This window comes from Solanum stenotomum, chromosome 11 (assembly GCF_019186545.1).
Source record: "Solanum stenotomum isolate F172 chromosome 11, ASM1918654v1, whole genome shotgun sequence".
Classification (NCBI taxonomy): domain Eukaryota; kingdom Viridiplantae; phylum Streptophyta; class Magnoliopsida; order Solanales; family Solanaceae; genus Solanum; species Solanum stenotomum.
In genome coordinates this window covers 17,168,329-17,188,802 of record NC_064292.1, presented here as the reverse complement: position 1 = coordinate 17,188,802, position 20,474 = coordinate 17,168,329, and the positions used below count along the sequence as shown (strand labels likewise).

The 20,474-nt window shown below is 36.6% G+C and overlaps 2 protein-coding genes across 5 annotated transcripts in view; both read left to right on the top strand.

Moving 5' to 3' along the window:
• The window catches only part of LOC125844213 (costars family protein), a 974,123-nt gene that overhangs the window by 909,762 nt on the left and 43,887 nt on the right, over positions 1–20,474 (top strand). The gene's annotated exons all lie outside the window — the stretch shown is intronic.
• Positions 1–20,474, top strand: part of LOC125844208 (dynamin-related protein 3A-like) — a 37,692-nt gene that overhangs the window by 16,524 nt on the left and 694 nt on the right. Inside the window, exons 2-19 of one of the 2 annotated variants that reach the window (XM_049523474.1) lie at positions 945–1,227; positions 1,307–1,335; positions 1,432–1,533; positions 4,280–4,348; positions 4,433–4,492; positions 12,254–12,367; positions 12,542–12,590; positions 12,668–12,777; positions 13,321–13,413; positions 13,541–13,633; positions 13,719–13,856; positions 14,263–14,376; positions 14,474–14,569; positions 14,691–14,733; positions 14,952–15,094; positions 15,182–15,328; positions 16,143–16,195; positions 16,467–16,566. In XM_049523474.1, the coding sequence (XP_049379431.1) occupies positions 945–1,227; positions 1,307–1,335; positions 1,432–1,533; positions 4,280–4,348; positions 4,433–4,492; positions 12,254–12,367; positions 12,542–12,590; positions 12,668–12,777; positions 13,321–13,413; positions 13,541–13,633; positions 13,719–13,856; positions 14,263–14,376; positions 14,474–14,569; positions 14,691–14,733; positions 14,952–15,094; positions 15,182–15,328; positions 16,143–16,195; positions 16,467–16,566 (1,836 nt within the window). The remainder of the gene's footprint in view (positions 1–944; positions 1,228–1,306; positions 1,336–1,431; positions 1,534–4,279; positions 4,349–4,432; positions 4,493–12,253; positions 12,368–12,541; positions 12,591–12,667; positions 12,778–13,320; positions 13,414–13,540; positions 13,634–13,718; positions 13,857–14,262; positions 14,377–14,473; positions 14,570–14,690; positions 14,734–14,951; positions 15,095–15,181; positions 15,329–16,142; positions 16,196–16,466; positions 16,567–20,474) is intronic. The other variant, XM_049523475.1, reaches the window with a different exon arrangement.

Sequence of the window (20,474 nt, the reverse complement as noted above, 5' to 3'; positions counted from 1 at the left end):
AAAAAAAAAAAGGAGTAGAGACTTGAGAGTAGAGAAGAAGAAGAGAAGAAGATAAGAACTAGAAGAGAAGAACTAGAGGTAAGATTTCGTACCTGAGAAGGAGCAGCAGTCGCGATTGCGATTCGCGAAGAAGAAGTCTCCACGAAGGAGAAGCAATCGCTAAATAGGAGGAGAAGAGGAGGAGCGTCTTGCGAAGGTCAAGTTTGCAAAAATACCCAAAAAAAACCCAAATTTTGGCTTTTATTTATTAAGTCAGACCTTAAAAAAAATAAAAAAATAAAAAGGCGACGCCTATTGCATCGCCACACCACATAATCTTACGCCTTTCCGTCGCCATGGCACGCCTTTCTGAAGTCACCTCGCCTCGCCGGAAAAAGGCGATGACCCCTCGCCTCGCCTTGTCGCCAAAGGCGAAAGGCGAGCGCCTTTCATAACACTGCTTGAGGGGGACAAGATATACTCTAATTACAAAAATCAGTAGGTCAATGCGTTTAATTGTAGAGTGGAGGTAGCATCTCCGTGAGATAGAGAATAAAGAGGGTATTTTATCTGCTCATGTAACACAATCTAATTCAGAAATTTCGCTCAATTGACCATGTTTCGCTATATATACTCTTACAGTAGCAGGATCACTATAACTGACACCATTGAGTTGAACGCGATAAGGTTACATAAGTCAGTTTTGAAGGACTGTATGTGAGTTTGCTGTGGAAATATCTGCATTTTAGGTTTTTCTGTTTGCATAGTGGGTTTTGGTAACATAACATCCAGTAGCAAGTATTGCATGAGTGGGACACTTAAAAAAGAGACATCTCAATTTGTTTTATGTATGTTTTTGTTTTCTCATGCACTTAAGTAATTTCTTCATTTTTTTTTCTGAGACTGATTACTGTTAATAAATAATTTCTTCACATCCCCAACTACTACTTTATGATTGGCTTTAGGCGGAGACAGAGCGGGAAGCGGGAGTGAATAAGGGTGTTTCAGATAAGCAGATACGTTTGAAGATTTTCTCACCAAATGTTCTTGATATTACTCTTGTGGATTTGCCGGGCATAACAAAGGTCCCTGTTGGTGACCAGCCTTCTGATATTGAAGCCCGAATCAGAACTATGATAATGTCTTATATTAAACTTCCAAGCTGCTTAATACTAGCTGTAACACCTGCTAATGCTGACTTAGCCAACTCAGATGCTCTTCAGATTGCTGGAAATGCAGACCCGGATGGTATGTCCCAACTATATGATTTCTCTAGGTGATTTTAGTTGCCTCTGAGGTTCTCTTATTCGAGGGTTTCTTCTTGCAGGTTATCGGACCATTGGAGTAATCACAAAGGTCAGATTGATTGAAAATAAAATTCTTTTCTTTTGTGTGTTATGTGTTTGTATTCATTGTTAGTTTTCGTTGACTGAATTTTCTTTCTTTCCTCAGTTGGACATCATGGATAGGGGCACTGATGCTCGTAACTTTTTACTTGGAAAAGTGATACCCCTTCGTCTTGGTTATATTGGCGTTGTGAATCGTAGCCAGGAGGTAATATTTAACTTGACATTATGGAAAAATAGTTAAACTTGTTAGCGTGATTTTATTGCAGTCCATTTAGAAGAGTTTCTTGATTTGAGCTCCCTTGGAGATTTCATGTTTATGTTTTGGAGTTTCTCCATTTTGTACTTATTATTTTCACAACTTCTATTTTACAGGCATTTGACATGTTTCTATTCCGTCTTTGTAGTGGCATTTCCGCTCCATGTTCTCTAACTAGCTCATTTGTCCTCATTCATTAGCAATTTTTCTTTAGGGCTGTGGTTTCTTCCTTGATAGTGCTTGTGTTCATTCTTGTGATATTTTAACTGATATCTTTACTTGGTGCCTTCTAGGTCTCCTTAGCATTACGGTAGTTTAAACTTTAGGCGAAGAGATGCTAGGTTTAAAAGTATGGTGCTTTACACGTGATTCAAAACTTTCATCCTAGTAATCTCTTCAACATGATACTATAATTTTTTTTCTTTGAAACTGATCTGGCTTGATATGATTATAAAACCTATGCAACTATCAGTTAAAAAAAAATCCTCTGCAGCTAATTGTGTATATTGATTGACAATATTCGGTAACGTCGGCAGTATAATTATGTGTCAAATACTTTTAATTGCATACTTTCTTTCAGTCTGAAGATTCATCACTATTAAGGTCGTATTCTCACGTAGTAGTAACTTGGTGTTTGGCTTCTAGCATTATATTTGCTTTTTCTTTATTATATAGATCACATTGCATATGGTTCTTTTTTTTTGGGGGTGGGGGGTGGGGGGGGAATATGGTTAAACACACAAGTGCTAGAACGAAGCAACAAATGAAATGAACGATAATGAAGTTTAGAAGGATGTACAAAATGCCTAACAATAAGGCTCTTTTGTAGGGGTAAAAACTGTAGACCTTTTCGTTTGGACGAGACACCAGCTTGGGCACACCCTTGGGCACACCTCGATTGTTCTTTTGGGTATTTGCTATTTCCCAGCGAAGCAAGCATTCGGTGACTCGTTGAACCTTGACTGAGGTTTTCACTGAATTCATTGACGGCTAGGCCATACCCTTGGAGGCAGTAATAACCATGCCAACTCTTTGATCCCACTTATGCACGCCCTTTGTTGTACCTATAGGGAAGAAATATAAGGCATTTTAATTTCAGCTTATGTGTAGGCAAAATAAGGTCACTGAAGCCTTGGTGGACAGAGTTACATGGTATCTTGCCGGTGGGAGGTAGCAAGTACCTGTCGAATTAGTCGAGGTGCGCAAAAAATAGCTTGGATGCTACAGTTATTTTTCAAATTCTTGAATTATAACTCACACCTATTAAAGTTTATGTGATTTTAACATTTGTATAAATTGATTGGGAGCACACGGGTCGAGAAACTAATATACATGTGTGTGTATTCACAATCTGTCATGTACATGCATGTTTGTATCTATATCTATTACAATACTATTCTAAACGTGGGAAGATTAAAATGAGAAGTTGATTGGCCAAAGTGTCCATATAAAGCTCAATGTCCTTTTTATCCTTTGAATTTATGTTACTTCAAGAATTCACATACTAATTAACAATTCTTTTTTTACTCAAAATATAATAATAAATTAATAACTCTTAGTTATTATTCTAATTAATATGAAGAATATGGAAAGGTAATACTATTTATCTATCCCTTTGAACAAGAGATAAGAAATAATGAATTGGCAGCTACTCAATTTGGTGACTTCTGGAATCCTGCAACATCAATATGTTAATTGTTATTTAGCACTGAAGATTCAAAAGTGGGAGTGATAGATAGATTTATGAATTTACCACCAACAACTCTACTTGCTAACACCATGTTTGGGGTGTGAGATTTGTGCAAGTAGATCAAAGAGACCAAAACATATATCTTCCTGTGGGAACAAAACCATAACTACGCAGTACAATCAGATTGAATAGCCTACTTGAACACTTGTGTCCTGTGGCATAATGAAGTATAAATTGTTGCGATTCTTGAATTGTGCTTTTGAGCTACTTTGCCTTTGCTTTTCCGCTGGATTTTTAGAAATGGTAAATCTTAACATTTTGATAAATGTTTTGAAATCCAAAAATGTAATATTCTTACAGTACTTTGATTTTCTTTTTCCAGTTTGTCTTTGATAATTAATTTAGTTTAAAATATTATGAACTCTACGAATAAATTGATGGTTTAAGATGTAATTAGCTAAAAAAACTTTAACCCTTGCTCTTTTACTTGCATTCCTTGATGTTATTGGCTATCCTTTGATATCTTAAGCTTTTTGTGAATAAGACAAATGCGTGTGATATTAAGTGTATGGAGATTATAGGGAGAAATACATGTGAAGAACCCAAACATGAAAGAGTGCTATTTAATCGAGGAAGCTGGCAGTGCCATAGTGGAATGGAACATCAATAAATTACTTTTCTCAGACTCATGGTGTGTTTAAATACGAAAAGTATGTGCCTAGGGGTAATTGCTATAAGTACACGGTCACATTCTTACTATTCATCAATTTAAACTTGCATCTTTCCTTTCAAATTTTGGTGGAACTCATCGGGCATATTCTAATATTGCTTGTATCATTTTAAAATGTTTATACTCATTGATATGGAATACATGTGATTAGATACTAGTGTCTATATATGTACTTGAGTCGGGTGGTTACAGGACATAAGCACACATCAAATACACACATTAGTGGTTTCTGGGCCTATAATTGTCTAATTTGTTTGACTGAATCATTTATACAGGATATTAGGATGAACCGGAGTATTAAGGATGCACTTATAGCTGAGGAAAAGTTCTTCCGAAGTCGTCCTGTATGTTGGTACCATCTTTTGTTATTAGTTAATTTCAGTCTCTATGATTTAAGTATCTCATGTTTGATCTCTTCTCTTGTGTAGGTATATAGTGAACTTGCTGATCGTTGTGGTGTTCCTCAATTGGCAAAAAAGTTGAACCAGGTAATTGGTGATTAGTCCAAGAATCAGTGTAGTTTCTATATGCAATAAACTGGTTATGGGTTTGTCATATACACGAAAAGTCCTTTATAACATTTAATTTTTTTGAAATGTCGGAAACGTAAGCAAGTTTGTCGTATATATCTTAAATTGAAAAGCTTATGGATTTTGATCTTCTACTTCATTTCATTGTTAAAATTGGAATTGGACATTTGAACTGGGAAAAAATTGTGTTCTGAAACATCTTTAATTTAAAGCACTAGAGATACTCTTTCCTCGTGGTTCTAGAAATACAAGAAAACTTCTTGGGTATAGGAATGGCGTGTTTGTGCTAGAGGACATGAGAGTGAACCACTCTGAAATATCTGTGGCGAGTAGCTCTCATAAAAGAGTTCTTTCGTAAGTAGCCTGAGTTGTGGGATTGTGGCCTTCTTTATTATGTTCTGAATTGAGAGCCGGATTCAACAAAACAACTCTTTCATCTCTAAACACAAGCTTACTTGGTAAGAATTGTGTTAGGGACCCAATAAATTAATAAAGAAAATCAAGAACTTAATACTAGAAACTGAAAACACTAAAAATAAAGATAGAATAAATTCGAAAACAAGTTTCTTGAACTCGAGAATGGATCAAGAATTAATTAGTAGCTTCAAGCCAAGTCTAAATCTTAAAAATTACTTGGACAACAATAATTGGCCTAAACTAATCGCCTTTAGTAGATAATAAATCAAAGAGATTAATTATGCTCCCCCTCTCCCACATCCCAAACCCAAATAACAAGACAAATAGACAATAGTAAGTACTTACTTATCGCTTTCTTGAATACCTAAAAGTAATATATGATTGGAAAATTCGTTACCATTTTCAAAAAAAATATATGATTGGAAAATTTTTAACTTACCACCTTAAGTTGATTCTTGAAGGTTGAATATTAAATCCCACACATAAGTGCAAAATGGAAACTCTTAGTTTTATTACTCCCTCCGTCTCAATTTATGTGGCACCGTTTGACATGACACATAGCTTAAGAAAGATAGGAAGACTATTGAAGTTTGTGGTCTAAAACACTCTGGACCATTTTTGTGGCTATCTAGTGAAGTGGAAAGTAGTGATAACTGGCAAGAAGGTAGGGGTATGGGGATAAAGAACTTGAAGGTGCAGAGTAAAGCACTCTGAATGAAGTGGTTGTGGAAGTTTGCCAATGATAATCAAATGCTATGGAATAGGGTAATAAGTGCAAAATATGAAGGTGAAGATATGTGGATGGCTAAAGAAGTGACTACACCTTATGGAGTGAGTTTGTGGAGATCAATAAGGGACATGTGGGATGAGGTTAAGAGTAATGCAAATATCAAAGTTGTAGATGGAAGCAAGACAAGATTCTGCAAAGATGAATGGTATGAAAAGGGAAACTTGGAAGTACTTTTTCCTAACATAAACAATATAGTTCTGGGACAGAAAAATGCTATAGCGGAGTTGTGGACAAATCAGGGCTGGAGTTTTAATTACGAAAGACAAATTCAATGATTGGGAAATAGCAAAAGTGACAGAATTTGTCAACACTATGGAAGATTTTAATGGGCTACAAACAGGGGAAGATGTTATGTGGTGGAACAGAATTAGTAGAGGGGAATTCAAAGTTAACCTTCAAGTTGATGGATCAGACAAATCCACAAACCCACAATTGGCCATGGAAACAAATATGGAGAAATAGATTACCTCATAATCTCATGCTTCATATGGTTATTGGCCAAAGAAGCTGCTCTGTCTCGAGATAACTTGATGAAAAGAGGGATAACCTTATGCTGTAGTTGTTTCCTGTGTGGGGAGTCATTAGAGACAGTGAACCATGTGTTCCTACACTGCAAGAATACCCAACAACTATGGAGGATTTTTTTGAATCTCAAAGCATCTCGTGGACCATGCCTAGGAAGGTCTTTAGAGGTTTTGAAGAGTTGGGAGGCAGCAGGGGTGAATGCAAAGGACAAAAACAGATGGAGAATTATTCCTACGAGTATATGGTGGACTATTTGGAAAGAAAGCAATATTAAGTATTTTGAGAGCATAGAGAATGATGTCCAGAAGGTCAAGTTAAACTGCATTTTATTGTTATGTTTTTGGTGCAATCAATTATACTCCAATGATAATGTATCGGTAAGTGATGTTTTAGACTCAATATAGACTGAAAACAATGGAAAAGGAGACATCTGTTTATTTGGTTTCAGTATATGTTTTGTGATATAATAGAAAGTTACCTATTTCCCAAAAAAAAGCATATCTTTAAGGGTATAAGGGAAATTTTGAAGTTAAGTTATTTTCAATTATAGAAAAGTGATACTTTTTTGGGACGGACTAAATGGACAGTGTGCCACATAAATTGGGACAGAGTGAGTAATAATAGACTTGAAGATGACTAGCTCTTCCCACTATCTTGGATGCCACACTTGTGAGATTTTTGAGAATCATTGAAGACAGTTGAATGTGCATGACTTGGACACCAAGTTTGCTCCTTTGATGAACCTCTTTGTTGACTCTTTGGGACTATTTTGGCGCCTCCTTTAGCCTTTTAGTTGTTGAGACTTGGTTTGCTATCTGTTTCATCTAGGACTTCATTAAAGTAGTTGAACTTTAATAAATTATATTTGGGTTTGAGCTCTTCCTCCCAAAAATTAAGCATTTTTTTGTTTGCAAAATGAGTCCACTAAGCTAGTCTTAGAGTTCCAAAGCTTCATCCTCATCCGTTCATTGAGTTAGGCTTCTATGGATGCTATATTTGGTCACATTCTTTTGTGTGCAACTAGTCTTGCCTTATATGATTAGTTTACTATCCCACTAACCCCTCTCGAAGCAAGTTCCATTTGGTAAATTGAGATATTGTCACGACACCAAAGCACTGTATAGCCTGTTTGGCCAAGCTTATTTTTCCCAGAACTGTTTGTTTTCTCTAATAAGTGTTTATTTTTAAAAAGTGAGGTGTTTGGCCAAGTTTTTAAGAGAAAATGAGTGTTTCTGGGGTAGTAACACTAGTTTTTCAGAAGCTAAAAAAGTAGCTTTTGCCTAAAAGCACTTTTTGAAAAACATTTTAAAGAAGAATACATTGAAAAGTACTTTTAAAAAGTTTGGCCAAATGCCCAAACACTAATTGTTGTTCAAAAGTGTTTTTTTAAATTTATTGGCCAAACACAAACTACTTCTTACCAAAAGGTTTTTTTTTAAAAGCACTTTTCAAAATAAGTTCATTTTAGAAGCTTGACCAAACATGCTAGTAGTGGGCTTGGAATTAGAGATCAAAGGGTCTTTAATAAGACACTATTTGGAGAGGGTTCATGGAGATTTGGAGTTGAGGAGAATGCCTTTTGGAGAGGTAATTGTAGAGAAATACAAGGTTTTGGGATGGGTATAGAGGACCCAAAATATTTCACTTCCCTATGGGTATGGGTTATGGAGGAATGTTTTAAAGGAGTGGGAAGAGTTTAATGGAAATGTATCATTTGAGGTGGGTGATAGAGTAGGGTAGGCTTTTGGGACCTATATAGTGTGAAAGTAGCATTTTGAATATAACTTTTCCTAGCATGTACACAATTTCATGTCAAAAGACAATGTTAATCAAATGCATACAGAGGCTTCAAGTTTGGGGTNTTGGAGTTGAGGAGAATGCCTTTTGGAGAGGTAATTGTAGAGAAATACAAGGTTTTGGGATGGGTATAGAGGACCCAAAATATTTCACTTCGCTATGGGTATGGGTTATGAAGGAATGTTTTAAAGGAGTGGGAAGAGTTTAATGGAAATGTATCATTTGAGGTGGGTGATAGAGTAGGTAGGCTTTTGGGACCTATATAGTGTGAAAGTAACATTTTGAATATAACTTTTCCTAGCATGTACACAATTTCATGTCAAAAGAAAATGTTAATCAAATGCATACAGAGGCTTCAAGTTTGGAAAAGTTCATTGGGATATTAGGTTTCCAATTTGCCATAGAGGCACTGCTTCCTGCGTCTACGACCATTGCAACTAAACTAACGGAGGGATACTTGCAAGACTAGGAAATCACATATTTCTCGAGTTTGATGGAGTTGCTCCACAAACAAAATATTTCATAGTTTAGCCTTTATTTTTGGACATGGGCAGAGGTTAATAATGATGTTTTCCTATTAGATCCTATTATGCAAAGCTATTGAGTAGAACAAAGGAAGACTTCCCTCATCTCTTGATATGGATTCCTAGGGTACCGAGAAAGATGTGTTTCTTTACTTGGTAGTTGTGAGGGGTATGATTCAAACAATTGAGAATTTGAAGAAGAGGATAATTACATGTGGTAGTTGGTGCTTCATATGCAATAGACCCGGAGAAGATGCGGGTAACCTTCTATTACATTGTCCATATGCATCCTCCTTGTGGTGGGAAGTTTAAGGATGGTTTGGCCTTCAATGGATGGTGTCAAGCACAATTAAAGAGGCAATGTTTACTTGGACTTTCATAAAGCAAAAAAGACTTCTTAGGTCATGGGATCTCGCTCCACTAACAGTTATGTGGACCATTTGGAGAGAGAAATAGGAGGGTTTTTGGAGAAATAAAGAAAGACTTTGTACATCTAGGAAGTAACTTTTTTTCTCTCATTGATTTTAGTGCACCCATGAGATCCCTTTGAGCATAGAGGATTGAGCATCTTTAGTGAAGAATCATAACTTTTTGTGAGGATGCTCTACCTTTTGGTATGCTTCAATTATCTTTTATAATATCACACCTAGATGGTGCTAGCTTTACAAGTTGCATGAACAGTAGGCATTAGGCTTCCCATAGGCAAAATGAATACACAATGGTATTTCCTCTTATACCTTAAGTATATATGAGCAAAAGAGAGCTTTAGAGTATTGAGATGGATTTTTGACTTATCCAAAGTTGTATTATTCCTCATGTTTTCTTGCTACTACCTTTGGTTGCACTACCCCTTGTTTGTTCCAAAAAGTAAAATGTTTCTTGCTTTCAATTGTTTTTCCCAGCAAAAATAATTTCGCATAGTCCTCACCCACCTTTTGCTAAAACAAATCTCGAGTCAAATTTCTTGTTTTTGTTGTTTGTTTTCAACTTGTTAAAACTAGACGGTCTTCTAGACAATTGTTTGTAGGGCTATTGCAGATTTTTATGAGCGTATATTCAAAGAAGAAGTGGAGCGGCGGCCAAAAANGGGGGGGGGGGGGCTACAGTTTAGTCTAATAGATAAGGAGAAGAGTGTGGTTGGAGAGGGGTTTTGGGGAGGAGGTGTGGGAGGCAATAGAGTGTCATGCAGGGATACGACTCAAGGACTTGATAAATTCACTTTGGCATTTTCCCAAAAATGTTGGAATATTGTCAAAGACAAGGTGATGGAGACCATTAAGGAGTTTCAATGGGGGTGAATTTGAGAGATCTTAATGCACCCATTAAGGGGTTTCGAGAGGGGTGAATTTGACCGATCTCAATGCACCTTTCATTGTCATCATTCCCTAAAGGGAGGGAACATCCAACGTCAAAGACTAGAGACCTATTAGTCTATTAAGAATCATCTCTAAGATTAATTGTAATGTGCCTTCCATTAGACTTAAGAGGGTTTTGGATGAGCTTGTGTCTACTTTGCAACATGCTTATGTCGAAGAAGACAAATTATTTATGCAACTTTGCTGGCCAATGAAGTTGTTGATTACTAAAGAAAGTAGGGAGTGTTGGCATTTTGTGCAAGTTGGACCTTGAAAAAGCCTATGATGATGTTAACGGGGAGTTTCTGAACTTCATTATGTTGAAGACAGATTTGGTTGATTGATGGAGACGATGGATCAAACATTATTTCTAATGTTGACCTCGTTAATGGTAGCCCTCTAAGTTGCTCGGACTCTCCAAAAATGTTGCCACACCCATGTTGGATCCTCCAAAATGTACTACTTTTAAAGGATCCGACACGCACCTAATGGCATTTTTGAAGAGTTTGAGCATTATATTTAGCCCTTGTGGTTTCTTTGGCAGTTCGAGAGGGTTGAGACAAGAGGATCTACTATCTCCCATGTTCATCTTGGTTATGGATGTGTTGAGCAGGATGATGGATATTGTGATTATTTAGAGGAATTTATTGTTGCAGTTGGGGAAGTAGTATTGTGAAGGTCGCACGTTGGTATTTTGTGATGCTGATAGATCTCAATTGGAACATCTAGGCCATGTGTGAACCTGGTTTTAGGTGGTGTCAGGCTAAAGATCAACCAGAGAAATTGTGAAATAATACTGATGGGAGAGGTGGACATTGAAACGTTAGCTCAAGCTATATGACCTGCAGGATTGGGGCTCCTCCCAGTATCTATCTTGGGTTGTTGCTAGGTGCTTCAAGCATATTTGGATCCGGTAATACAAAGGATTGAGAAGAGACCCGCAGGGTGATGGAGAAGGTATTTGTCTAAATGTGAAAAAGTAGTACTTATTAAGAGTGCTATATCGAGTCCCACACATATTTTGTCATTGTACCATGCTCTGGTTAGTGTCGTAGGAAAATTTAAAAAAGCTTCAAAGAACATTTTATGGGGATCGATTGTTAAGGCAAGGAAGTTTCACTTGATGAGGTGGGAGATTATAAGAAGTCCCAAGTATTGGAGGGAGGGTTGGGAGTCAAAATCTTAGGTTAGGAAAATAGTTGTGGAGATTTGTGACCAAAGAATATTATTTTTTAAGGGAGGTGATTGTGGTTAAAAATATTTTTATGCCATATGGTTGTTTAGGGAGCAATATTTTTGAAGGGTGGGAAGAGTTGTGTCTTCGTTGACCTTAAGGTTTGGGGATGGAAGGAGTGTAAGTTTTTGGGTGCACAAATGGTGTGGGTTCTTTAAATATTCTCCTTTGCAAAACTTGTACAGGATATCTTGCCAAAGGGAGATGACAGTTATACAAGTGCCTAAAAAACTAGAGGGAGAGGTGTTTTGGGATTTGTGTTTTAAGAGGAATTTGCATGCCCCCAGAGATGACATAGTTCCAAAGTTTGATTGAATGGCTCCACAAACAGTACATCACAGGAAAGTTGCGATGTTTGGAGGTGGATGTGAGTTATAGTGATGTTCTATGTTAAGTCTTTTTACGTTAAGCCTTTTATATAGGGAGGAGGATGCGTTCCGACGTATCTTGATTTGGATCCCTAAAGTTCCTAGGAAGGTATTTTTTTCCCACTTGGCGAGCAGCTAGAGGGACGCTATTGACGACTGAAAACTTGAGGCGGAGGAAAAATCACTTAGTCAGCTATTGCTTATGTGTAAGAGTTTGGGTGAAGATGTTGATCATCATCTCATGCATTGTCTAGTGGCCCGGAGGTTGTGGTAGGAATCCTTTGTTGGTCGGAGTTACTTGGGTGATGTCGGGTCCTGTGGAAGAAGTATTATTCAGCAGGAATATTGGTAAAAGAAGGAAAAGACTCATGTAGTGGAATGTGGGGCGCTGTTTGCACTTATGTGGGTTGTGTGGAGGGGAAGAAATATGAGAAGTTTTGAGGGTGTAGATGAGTACTGTTAAACTGAGGAGAGCCTTTTGTCCCTTACTTCCTTTTGGTGCACCCATGATATTCCATCTTCTATAGAAGATTGGGTGTCGTTGGTAGAAAACCATTACATTATGTAGGTTTGCTACATTTTCGTTACTTCTTGTATACGGGCGATTTTCTTTGCCCTTCCATAAAATGAAATTATTACTTAGTAAAATAAGTAGATGACAATATTCTACAATGCAACTTCATGTTTGCAACTTCTTTTTTTTACGCAGATTCTAGTGCAACACATCAAGACAGTTCTTCCAGGATTGAAATCACGCATTAGTGCTGCATTGGTATCTGTTGCAAAGGAGCATGCCAGCTATGGGGAGATCACAGAGTCCAAGGTTTGTTCTGCCATATTACTCATCTTTACCATGCATATACCTGAACTATTGCTAATTTGTTGCGATATTACAACAGGCGGTTGATATCGGGTTTTTTTCATGGTAGATTTTCTGTTACTTATTCACCTTAGCTTACCCTTATCGTGTGTTGACATTATTTTCCTCCCAATCTAGGCTGGTATGGGAGCACTTCTACTGAACATTCTTTCCAAGTACAGTGAAGGTAATGTTGTCTCAAATTTGTTGAATCTCATTGAAGTATAGATTCTCATCTCTTTCTCTTTTGGGGTTCGAGAACAGCGTTCTCTTCAATGATTGAAGGAAAAAATGAAGAAATGTCAACATCTGAGCTGTCTGGTGGAGCAAGAATTCATTACATCTTCCAGAGCATATTTGTGAAGAGTTTGGAGGTGCACATCTTTCGTATCAACTTGAGAATGCCAATCTATATTTTTTCTAACTTGGAGAAATTCTTTCTCTAAACCTGAGTATTCATCTAAGTGATATTTAGTAGTATTTGTCAATGTATATGCATGTGTTCTTGGGATAGCCAGTTCTGATTGATCATAGTATGCTGCTCCTGGTAGGTTCTGCTTGTCTTTTTTGCTATAATAAATAATAACATTAATGATAAATTGTTGCTCAAGTGCATGGTACCATGTGCTATCTAGAAAATCATTTGTCCACAATGTGTCTTGTATCCACAAAAGTTGAAGCAGGAAGAAACTGCCTCCCATTTTGACCTACTTGCTTTAGTGCTCTTTTTCGACTATAACCATGTCCCCTACAGCTGAACGTTGGACTCTCAAATTCTGGGATATAGTCCAACGTGATGAATAAGAAAACTGAAAAGAAACTTAGCTTCTTCACATCAGTATGGTGTCTTAGATAATGTTATTCAAATAGTATTCCAAAATTCAACAAATATCATCAAACTCGTCCATCTTTTGCAGGAGGTAGATCCTTGTGAAGATTTAACTGATGACGACATCCGCACTGCCATTCAAAATGCAACTGGTCCTAAATCTGCTTTATTTGTGCCAGAAGTAGGTTCTTGACGTTAACCCTTTCTTTTGGAAATGCTTTTATTTTGTGCCAGTGGCTGAGTGCTTTCTCCAGTAGCTTCATATGAAATCTATTCTATTTGGTTGGCCTTGCACTTTATATATGTAGGTTCCATTTGAAGTTCTTATCCGAAGACAGATAGCTCGTCTGTTAGATCCAAGTCTTCAGTGTGCACGATTTATTTACGACGAGCTTATAAAAGTATGCCCTTTTGTTGAGAAATGTCTTTGTTTTTTGAGTGTTACGTGTTTGTATATACTGTTCAACTTGTATTATTTATTCACAGATGAGCCATCGGTGCATGGTTAATGAATTGCAACGATTTCCTATTTTGAGAAAACGGATGGATGAGGTTATAGGTTACTTTTTGCGGGAAGGCCTAGAACCTTCAGAGACTATGATTGGACACATTATTGAGATGGAGGTATGTTGAACCTTTGGCTGTCCTATTGTATACTTCTTTGTACATACATGAACTTGTGTGTAAATTGTGTGTGTGTGTGCGCATATATACTCTTCTTTATTTCTGTGTACTATGAAGTGAATTTGCTTAATATAGCCCAACCTACTTTTGAGATCCTTGCTATTCTTGAATCGTCTTTTCTTATAGATCATAATCTATTTCACAATTGCTATACTGTCAACAACTTAGGAGAAACCAGAGTTTTAGTATCAAAGACTGTATAACTCAAATAATAAGCTAATGTAATTGACAATAAACAGTAATAGCTGTTAACATTTGTAAGTGCATCAGTGGATTACTTAATCATCACTGCATCCGTTGTTATAGAAAGTTGAAATTTCTTCAACTTAATAATATTTTGTTCTAGATGGATTACATAAACACTTCACATCCGAATTTTGTTGGGGGGAGTAAAGCTGTGGAGATGGCAATGCAGCAGGTCAAGTCCAACAGGATTACTGCACCTGTTCCGAGGCAGAAAGTAAGTACTTGATATGTTGTTTCACAGACTTAAGTGGATCTTTTTCTCTGATCTCATTTAACTAGTCACAAGTTACTGCTTTTATCTCACTGATCAGGATGGAGTGGATTTAGAGAAAGCGCCAGCATCTGAAAGAAGTCTGAAGTCACGTGCTATTCTTGCTAGACATGCTAATGGAATTGTTCCTGATCAGGTATGACTTCTCTTCCTTGTCATCCTGCTGGGTGATTCGTTTGGGGTTTTATTTATTTTTCTGAAGATGAATTGAAAGCATTAAGATTGGCCTGATTATTGTGCTACCTTGTCCGGAAAAGCAGGTTGCTCGGCCTGCTGCAGAAGAGAAAACGACAACATCCGGTATATCTCCTTCTGGTAACACATGATGCTATGCCATGTGATCTTTACTTGTATTGCAAGTATGCAAGTTATGTTTGGTACACTTTAGTTCGAATGCTACACCATATGATTTTTTTTCTGCTTTTTAGTATCCATTTCCTTTTCCTCGACTCCTAGTTTCAGATCCAATGTTGCATGTTTTTATTGGCAATGTCCTAATATTTGTTCTTCACAATCAGGATCAAATGTTAGTTCAAGCTGGGGGATATCATCAATATTTGGTGGATCAGACAGTCGTACGTCTGTCAAAGACAATCCCATTAGCAAGCCATTCAGTGAACCTATCCAGAGCATGAATCATGCTTTCATCCACTTGAGAGAGGTATGTATTTGAAGGCCCCCTGTAGTCTACGATTACTAGGTATTCAATTTGATGATCATCTTACTTGCCCTTCTCACCTTTTTGAAGCCCCCAAGTGTGCTGAGGCCGTCAGAAACTCATTCGGATCAGGAGACTATTGAAATTGCTGTTACGAAACTGTTATTAAGGTCATATTATGACATTGTCCGGAAAAACATCGAGGACTCAATACCTAAAGCAATCATGCACTTTCTGGTAATAATGATATCATGATCTTGCGTCTTAACGATCTCTTGCATTGATGTTTTGGCATCTACTTGAGTAGGCTTTCACTGGACTTGTGCGTTTGATAGGGAAGATATTCTGGTTCCATTTCTTGCAAATCTTCAGTAATTTTAGATGAGTACTCTGTACTACGATCTGTTTTATTTTTAAAAAACAATGATAGTGTTCACGCCAGTTTGTGGCTCCTCAATTATTCCACCGTGTACCAGCTTCCTCCCACCAAAACAAGTACCAAGTAAGTTTGCTCACCTAGGCTTAGGCAGATGGGAAGAAATCCCCCAGTGTTTTTTTTGTTGTCTTTACCAGGATTTGAATCCCAGTCTCCAAAGGTTTGCACCAACTTCATTGACCAGGAGGCCACACCCTTACCCTTGGGTGCTAGGATGTGTTACTTTTTCTGATTTGATAGTGCAACTCTTCCCATAATCTTGTGTATCAACTTCTAGATCCTCCTATCTCCTTAGGCAGGAGATCCGTCTCTTTCAGGTGGAATTTTAAGTACCGTTAAGACTCTGCTGTAGGCTATGTTGTATATATGTGTGATAGTCTATATAAACTGGGAAACAAATAGGAAAGAGTAAATAGTCTTCTTTAAGTTTGAAGGATTTCTTGGTTTTTCTGCCAAAAGTTCAGAGGTTACTGTGCAAGGAAGTGTTCTCTTGTTTTATTTATATGATGTAGTTGCATCAGTGGCAATGTATATATAGATATACAAATTTATGTATGTATTATTCAAGTTCAACCTTCTTGTTTGATAAAAAGCGTCTTCTCTTTTTTTGTTCAGGTCAACCACACAAAACGAGAACTCCACAATGTATTTATCAAGAAACTTTACAGGTATTGTATGAGAGCAAGAAATCCAAGTTTATTTGAAGCCCAAAGTTGTTACAGACATCTGCTTATTGATCTTTCGCTAGGGTTCCTTGCTGAATAAAATAGTCCTCACTCAGGAAGTGATTTGGTGGACGCACTTTTTGGATGCTGTGATTCTCTATGCTGATAGTACAATATTTTTCTTGCTCAACTGCTTAGTTATCTCAAAAATGTTATGGTATGTAGTATATGGTTTAGTTGTGGTTCTTATCAGTGTGCTTACAACATGTCACAGAGACAACCTCCTTGAAGAGATGTTGCAGGAACCTGATGAGGTAGCCTTGAAGAGAAAGCGCACTCGTGAGACACTTCGTGTTCTTCAGCAAGCTTTCAAGGTCAGATATTGGATTGCTTTTATTGAGAATATAGATTATCTACTGAGTTTTTCAGAGAAATGTTAATTACGTATTAATGAACTATTGGTGTTAGCAGGTCTATGTGGCTAGTTGTAGTTTGGTAATTAATGTCAGAATTGTAGATCCTTTGGGGTTTCAATTTTTTTTCTTTGTTCAGGTATTCCAAGTTAGCATGGGTATCGGTGGTCTCTATGATCTATTTCCGTTCTTAATTGAATCCAAGTAATTGAGATATGAAACTACTACCAAATTGAACAAAACATGGACACAACACACAAGATCCATGAGCTTTTAAAAATTCAGGGGAGCATGATTGATGGGAGATAACAGTTCCAAAAACATTTATAGTGGATTCAGAATCATTCAACATTATGACAGATTAATAAAAAAATTAGTACATAAAAAGAAACCCAAATTTCTCATACTAATTGGTGTTGGGCTTTCCTAAAAGTTTAGTCATATTCAGGCGTGTCCCAAGTAGAGTAGTGACAGCTCATTTCCAGCTTTCATTTATTCGACTTTTCTTCAAACAATCCCCACCCACTCAACCCTGTAATAATTGGGTTTACCAGCCAATGAAGATGAATAGTTAGTGGTGTTATCATTCAATTTAACTCGTATGGAAGTTTCTGAAAAAGCTGAATACATATGTGGCTCCTTAAACTTGTCTAGATTTTTCATTTATACACCTAAACTAAGGGTTGTACCTATTTAACACTTGAACTTGAGCCAAACTGTGTCTGGTAGACACAATGTGCTTTTGTGGCGAAGTGCTTACTTTCCGCTCCTTTTTAGCGCATTAAAAACCTTTAAAATAGCTAAATTTTTTGGCTCCTTCCAAATTTCTTCTTCTTCCTTGCCACCACATCTTCTGCCACCATTACCTTATTTCCATCTATTAGTTTAAAACAAGATGTGGTGGCATTTCACACCGTCTTTCATCAGCATCTCCTTCGAGTTCTACTGGTTTCAGAAACTCCATAACAATTTAGCTGACCTTCTCTCACTAGGATTCTGGTGGTTTCAGGGGAATGAATAAAATAAAATCTAATTCTATAGAGTTACTTGCATTTTACACTCCTATTTTGTGCTTTGCACCCTATCCTATTATTTTTAATGATTTACGCCCCAGTCTCTTTATTTCCTTGCAAAACCATAAAACACTTTTTCTTGAATTATCCCAAAGGAAAATATGGAAAATACCAATTAGAAAAACATGACGCAAAAGGAAATTGGAGCACGTAACTTTTAGGGTTGTCGTGTGTCATTTCTTATCTTTTCCTTTCTGCCTCGTCAATTCCTATTCACATCTCCAGGCTCCACACTCTCTTTTGCCCTTATCCTCTTCCCTTCAGAAGTTAAAGTTGAGCACCATCAATATACCAATGTCTTCCTTGCATCTCTTCTTAGAAGTTGAAATATGACATGGTATCTCTTCATCTGACTTAGAGCAAGGAGGACGTCTCCTTTCCCTTGCCCTTTGTGAAATATTTTGAAATAATTATTTAATTGGAAAGCCTTGGAGCAAAGGTGAAGTTGTCTTCATGTAACCTATAGGTCACGGGTTCGAGCCATGAAAGCAACCACTAATGCTTGAATTAGGACAGGCTATCTGCATCAAGGGTTGTGGCCCTTCCCTGGACCCTGCTTACGCAGGATGTTTGTGCACCGGGCTGCCTTGTGTTTAATTATTTAATTTGGAAAACAAAAATGTCTTTGAATTCAAACTCATGATATTAAATTTTAGTAGTAACCCTAGCCGAGATAGGGTGCTGGGTGCTTCACTCAGCTTCAGTAAATTGCGTGAAGGAAAAAACAGTGATTTCACGTAATGTAGTCTCTTATCTTAGGGGCTAAACTGACTTTTGTTAATTTGGCGTGCAAGAAGAGTTCTGTAAATATGCTGCTGAAGTGCAATATATCTGTGGTAGAAAGAAAGGAATTTCGAAAATTAAATTACTTAGTGTATTCTTTGTTCTGTGATTATGCTTATAAATAGTTTGTTAGTCACCAAAGTGGATGAACTAAATGACTAAAGGCTGAACCCATTGGGATAAAGTTGACACCAATAGTTGCAACTGTTGTCTCCCGATGGGTTCAGCCATGATTAAAATATGTACATAGATAGACTGTCCATACATGGATATTATGCATGTATTAATGTTTTGTTAGTCACAGTGGCCAAACTACAAGTTTGTCATTTGTCCTTGATACTAGTGAGATGTCTAATTGTCATGATAAATGCATAAGCTGGCATTCCCTATCATTTGAACTTAAGAATTTACCTAAAGGTGAATTAATTATTCTATAATTAGTGTGAACACGAAGGGGCAAATTAAACTTTTATAGTCATATATATTTATACATCCAAAGATACTTACTGTGTTTGATTAAGAATATTTAATTACCTATGAGAAAATACATAAAAAGTTAAAACCCCCATTGAACTATGACCCTTTTTTTAAAAAGACACTTAAACTTTGCGGGGTCCTAATATCCCCAAAACTAATTTAAAGTTAAAGTATTTGGCCCTTTTCCAGTCAATCCTAATTTTAAGAAGGTATTATCACACTCAAATCATTAAGTGACACGTGTCAGTTTCATTAAAAATAATTTTTGTTTCTTTTATATTTATCTTTTTTTTTCTCTTGCGTCCACCTATGTCATCTTTATCATCACCACCCTCCATTTTATATCACATATATTATAGGAATTCATTTCAAAAACACCATGGATTTTAGCTTTTTCATTTTTAAATCAGAAATATATTTTTTTTAAAAGAAAAGAATATAATGCTATGGTGTTTTGAAAGGATCTGGTTGATTTTTGAGGGAAAAAAAGTAGAGAAAAAAATATTTATCTGACCAATTCAAAGAGAAGATTTCACGGAAATGTTTTTGAGAAGAATAAAGAATAGAAAACGAAAGAGAAAATGGAAGAGAAAGAAAAAAGAATCCTTGAAACCATTCTCGTCGTTCTTCAATGGTGAAGCTTCGAAGGAGAAGAAGAAAAAAGAAAAGAGAAAAAAAAAAGATTTAAACAATAAAATAAAAGGTCATAAATATATTTAACAAATAATATTGCAAAAGAAAAGTTAATCTTATTTTGTTTTAGTTTTCATGCTCTCCAGGAGAGTGATATACACTCTCAGATGCCAAAAAAAGGTTCAATAATTTAATTTTAAATTAGTTTAGGGGTGTATTAGGACCTTCGCACAGTTTGAGTGTCTCTTTCAAAAACAGGTCATAGTTTAATGGCGTTTCTATGTATTTTCTCATTACCTATTGTGGATAAAATNAGCTAATCTTATTTTGTTTTAGTTTTCATGCTCTCCAGGAGAGTGATATACACTGTCAGATGCCAAAAAAAGGTTCAATAATTTAATTTTAAATTAGTTTAGGGGTGTATTAGGACCTTCGCACAGTTTGAGTCTCTTTTAAAAACAGGTCATAGTTTAATGGGGTTTCTATGTATTTTCTCATTACCTATTGAGGATAAAATAGTTGTTGTTTAATACCTTTCTTGATTATCTTTTTGAATTGTTCCTTTTTCTGTATTTCTGTTTTGCTTTTAGGGATAAATTAACGAAGGAGCATTTTTATTGTTTTGCAAAGGAATAGAGAGATTATGGTGTAAATCATTAATGCGTATTGCATTCTAATTTGTTTCTTGAGCAACTTGAGAGGTGCTTGCACATGCTTAATCTGTTTTGAGAACTGTGCCAGATGTGTCTGATAGGCACACGTTCAGTAGGATCAAGGCTAAGTTCAAAGTATTCAACCTTCTTGAAAGTGACTTTGTATAAATAAAATAAAGATCAATAGGAAACCTCATGCATGCTTTGTCACCTCTGAACTATCTTGATTAATCGCCTTTGCGCATGCATA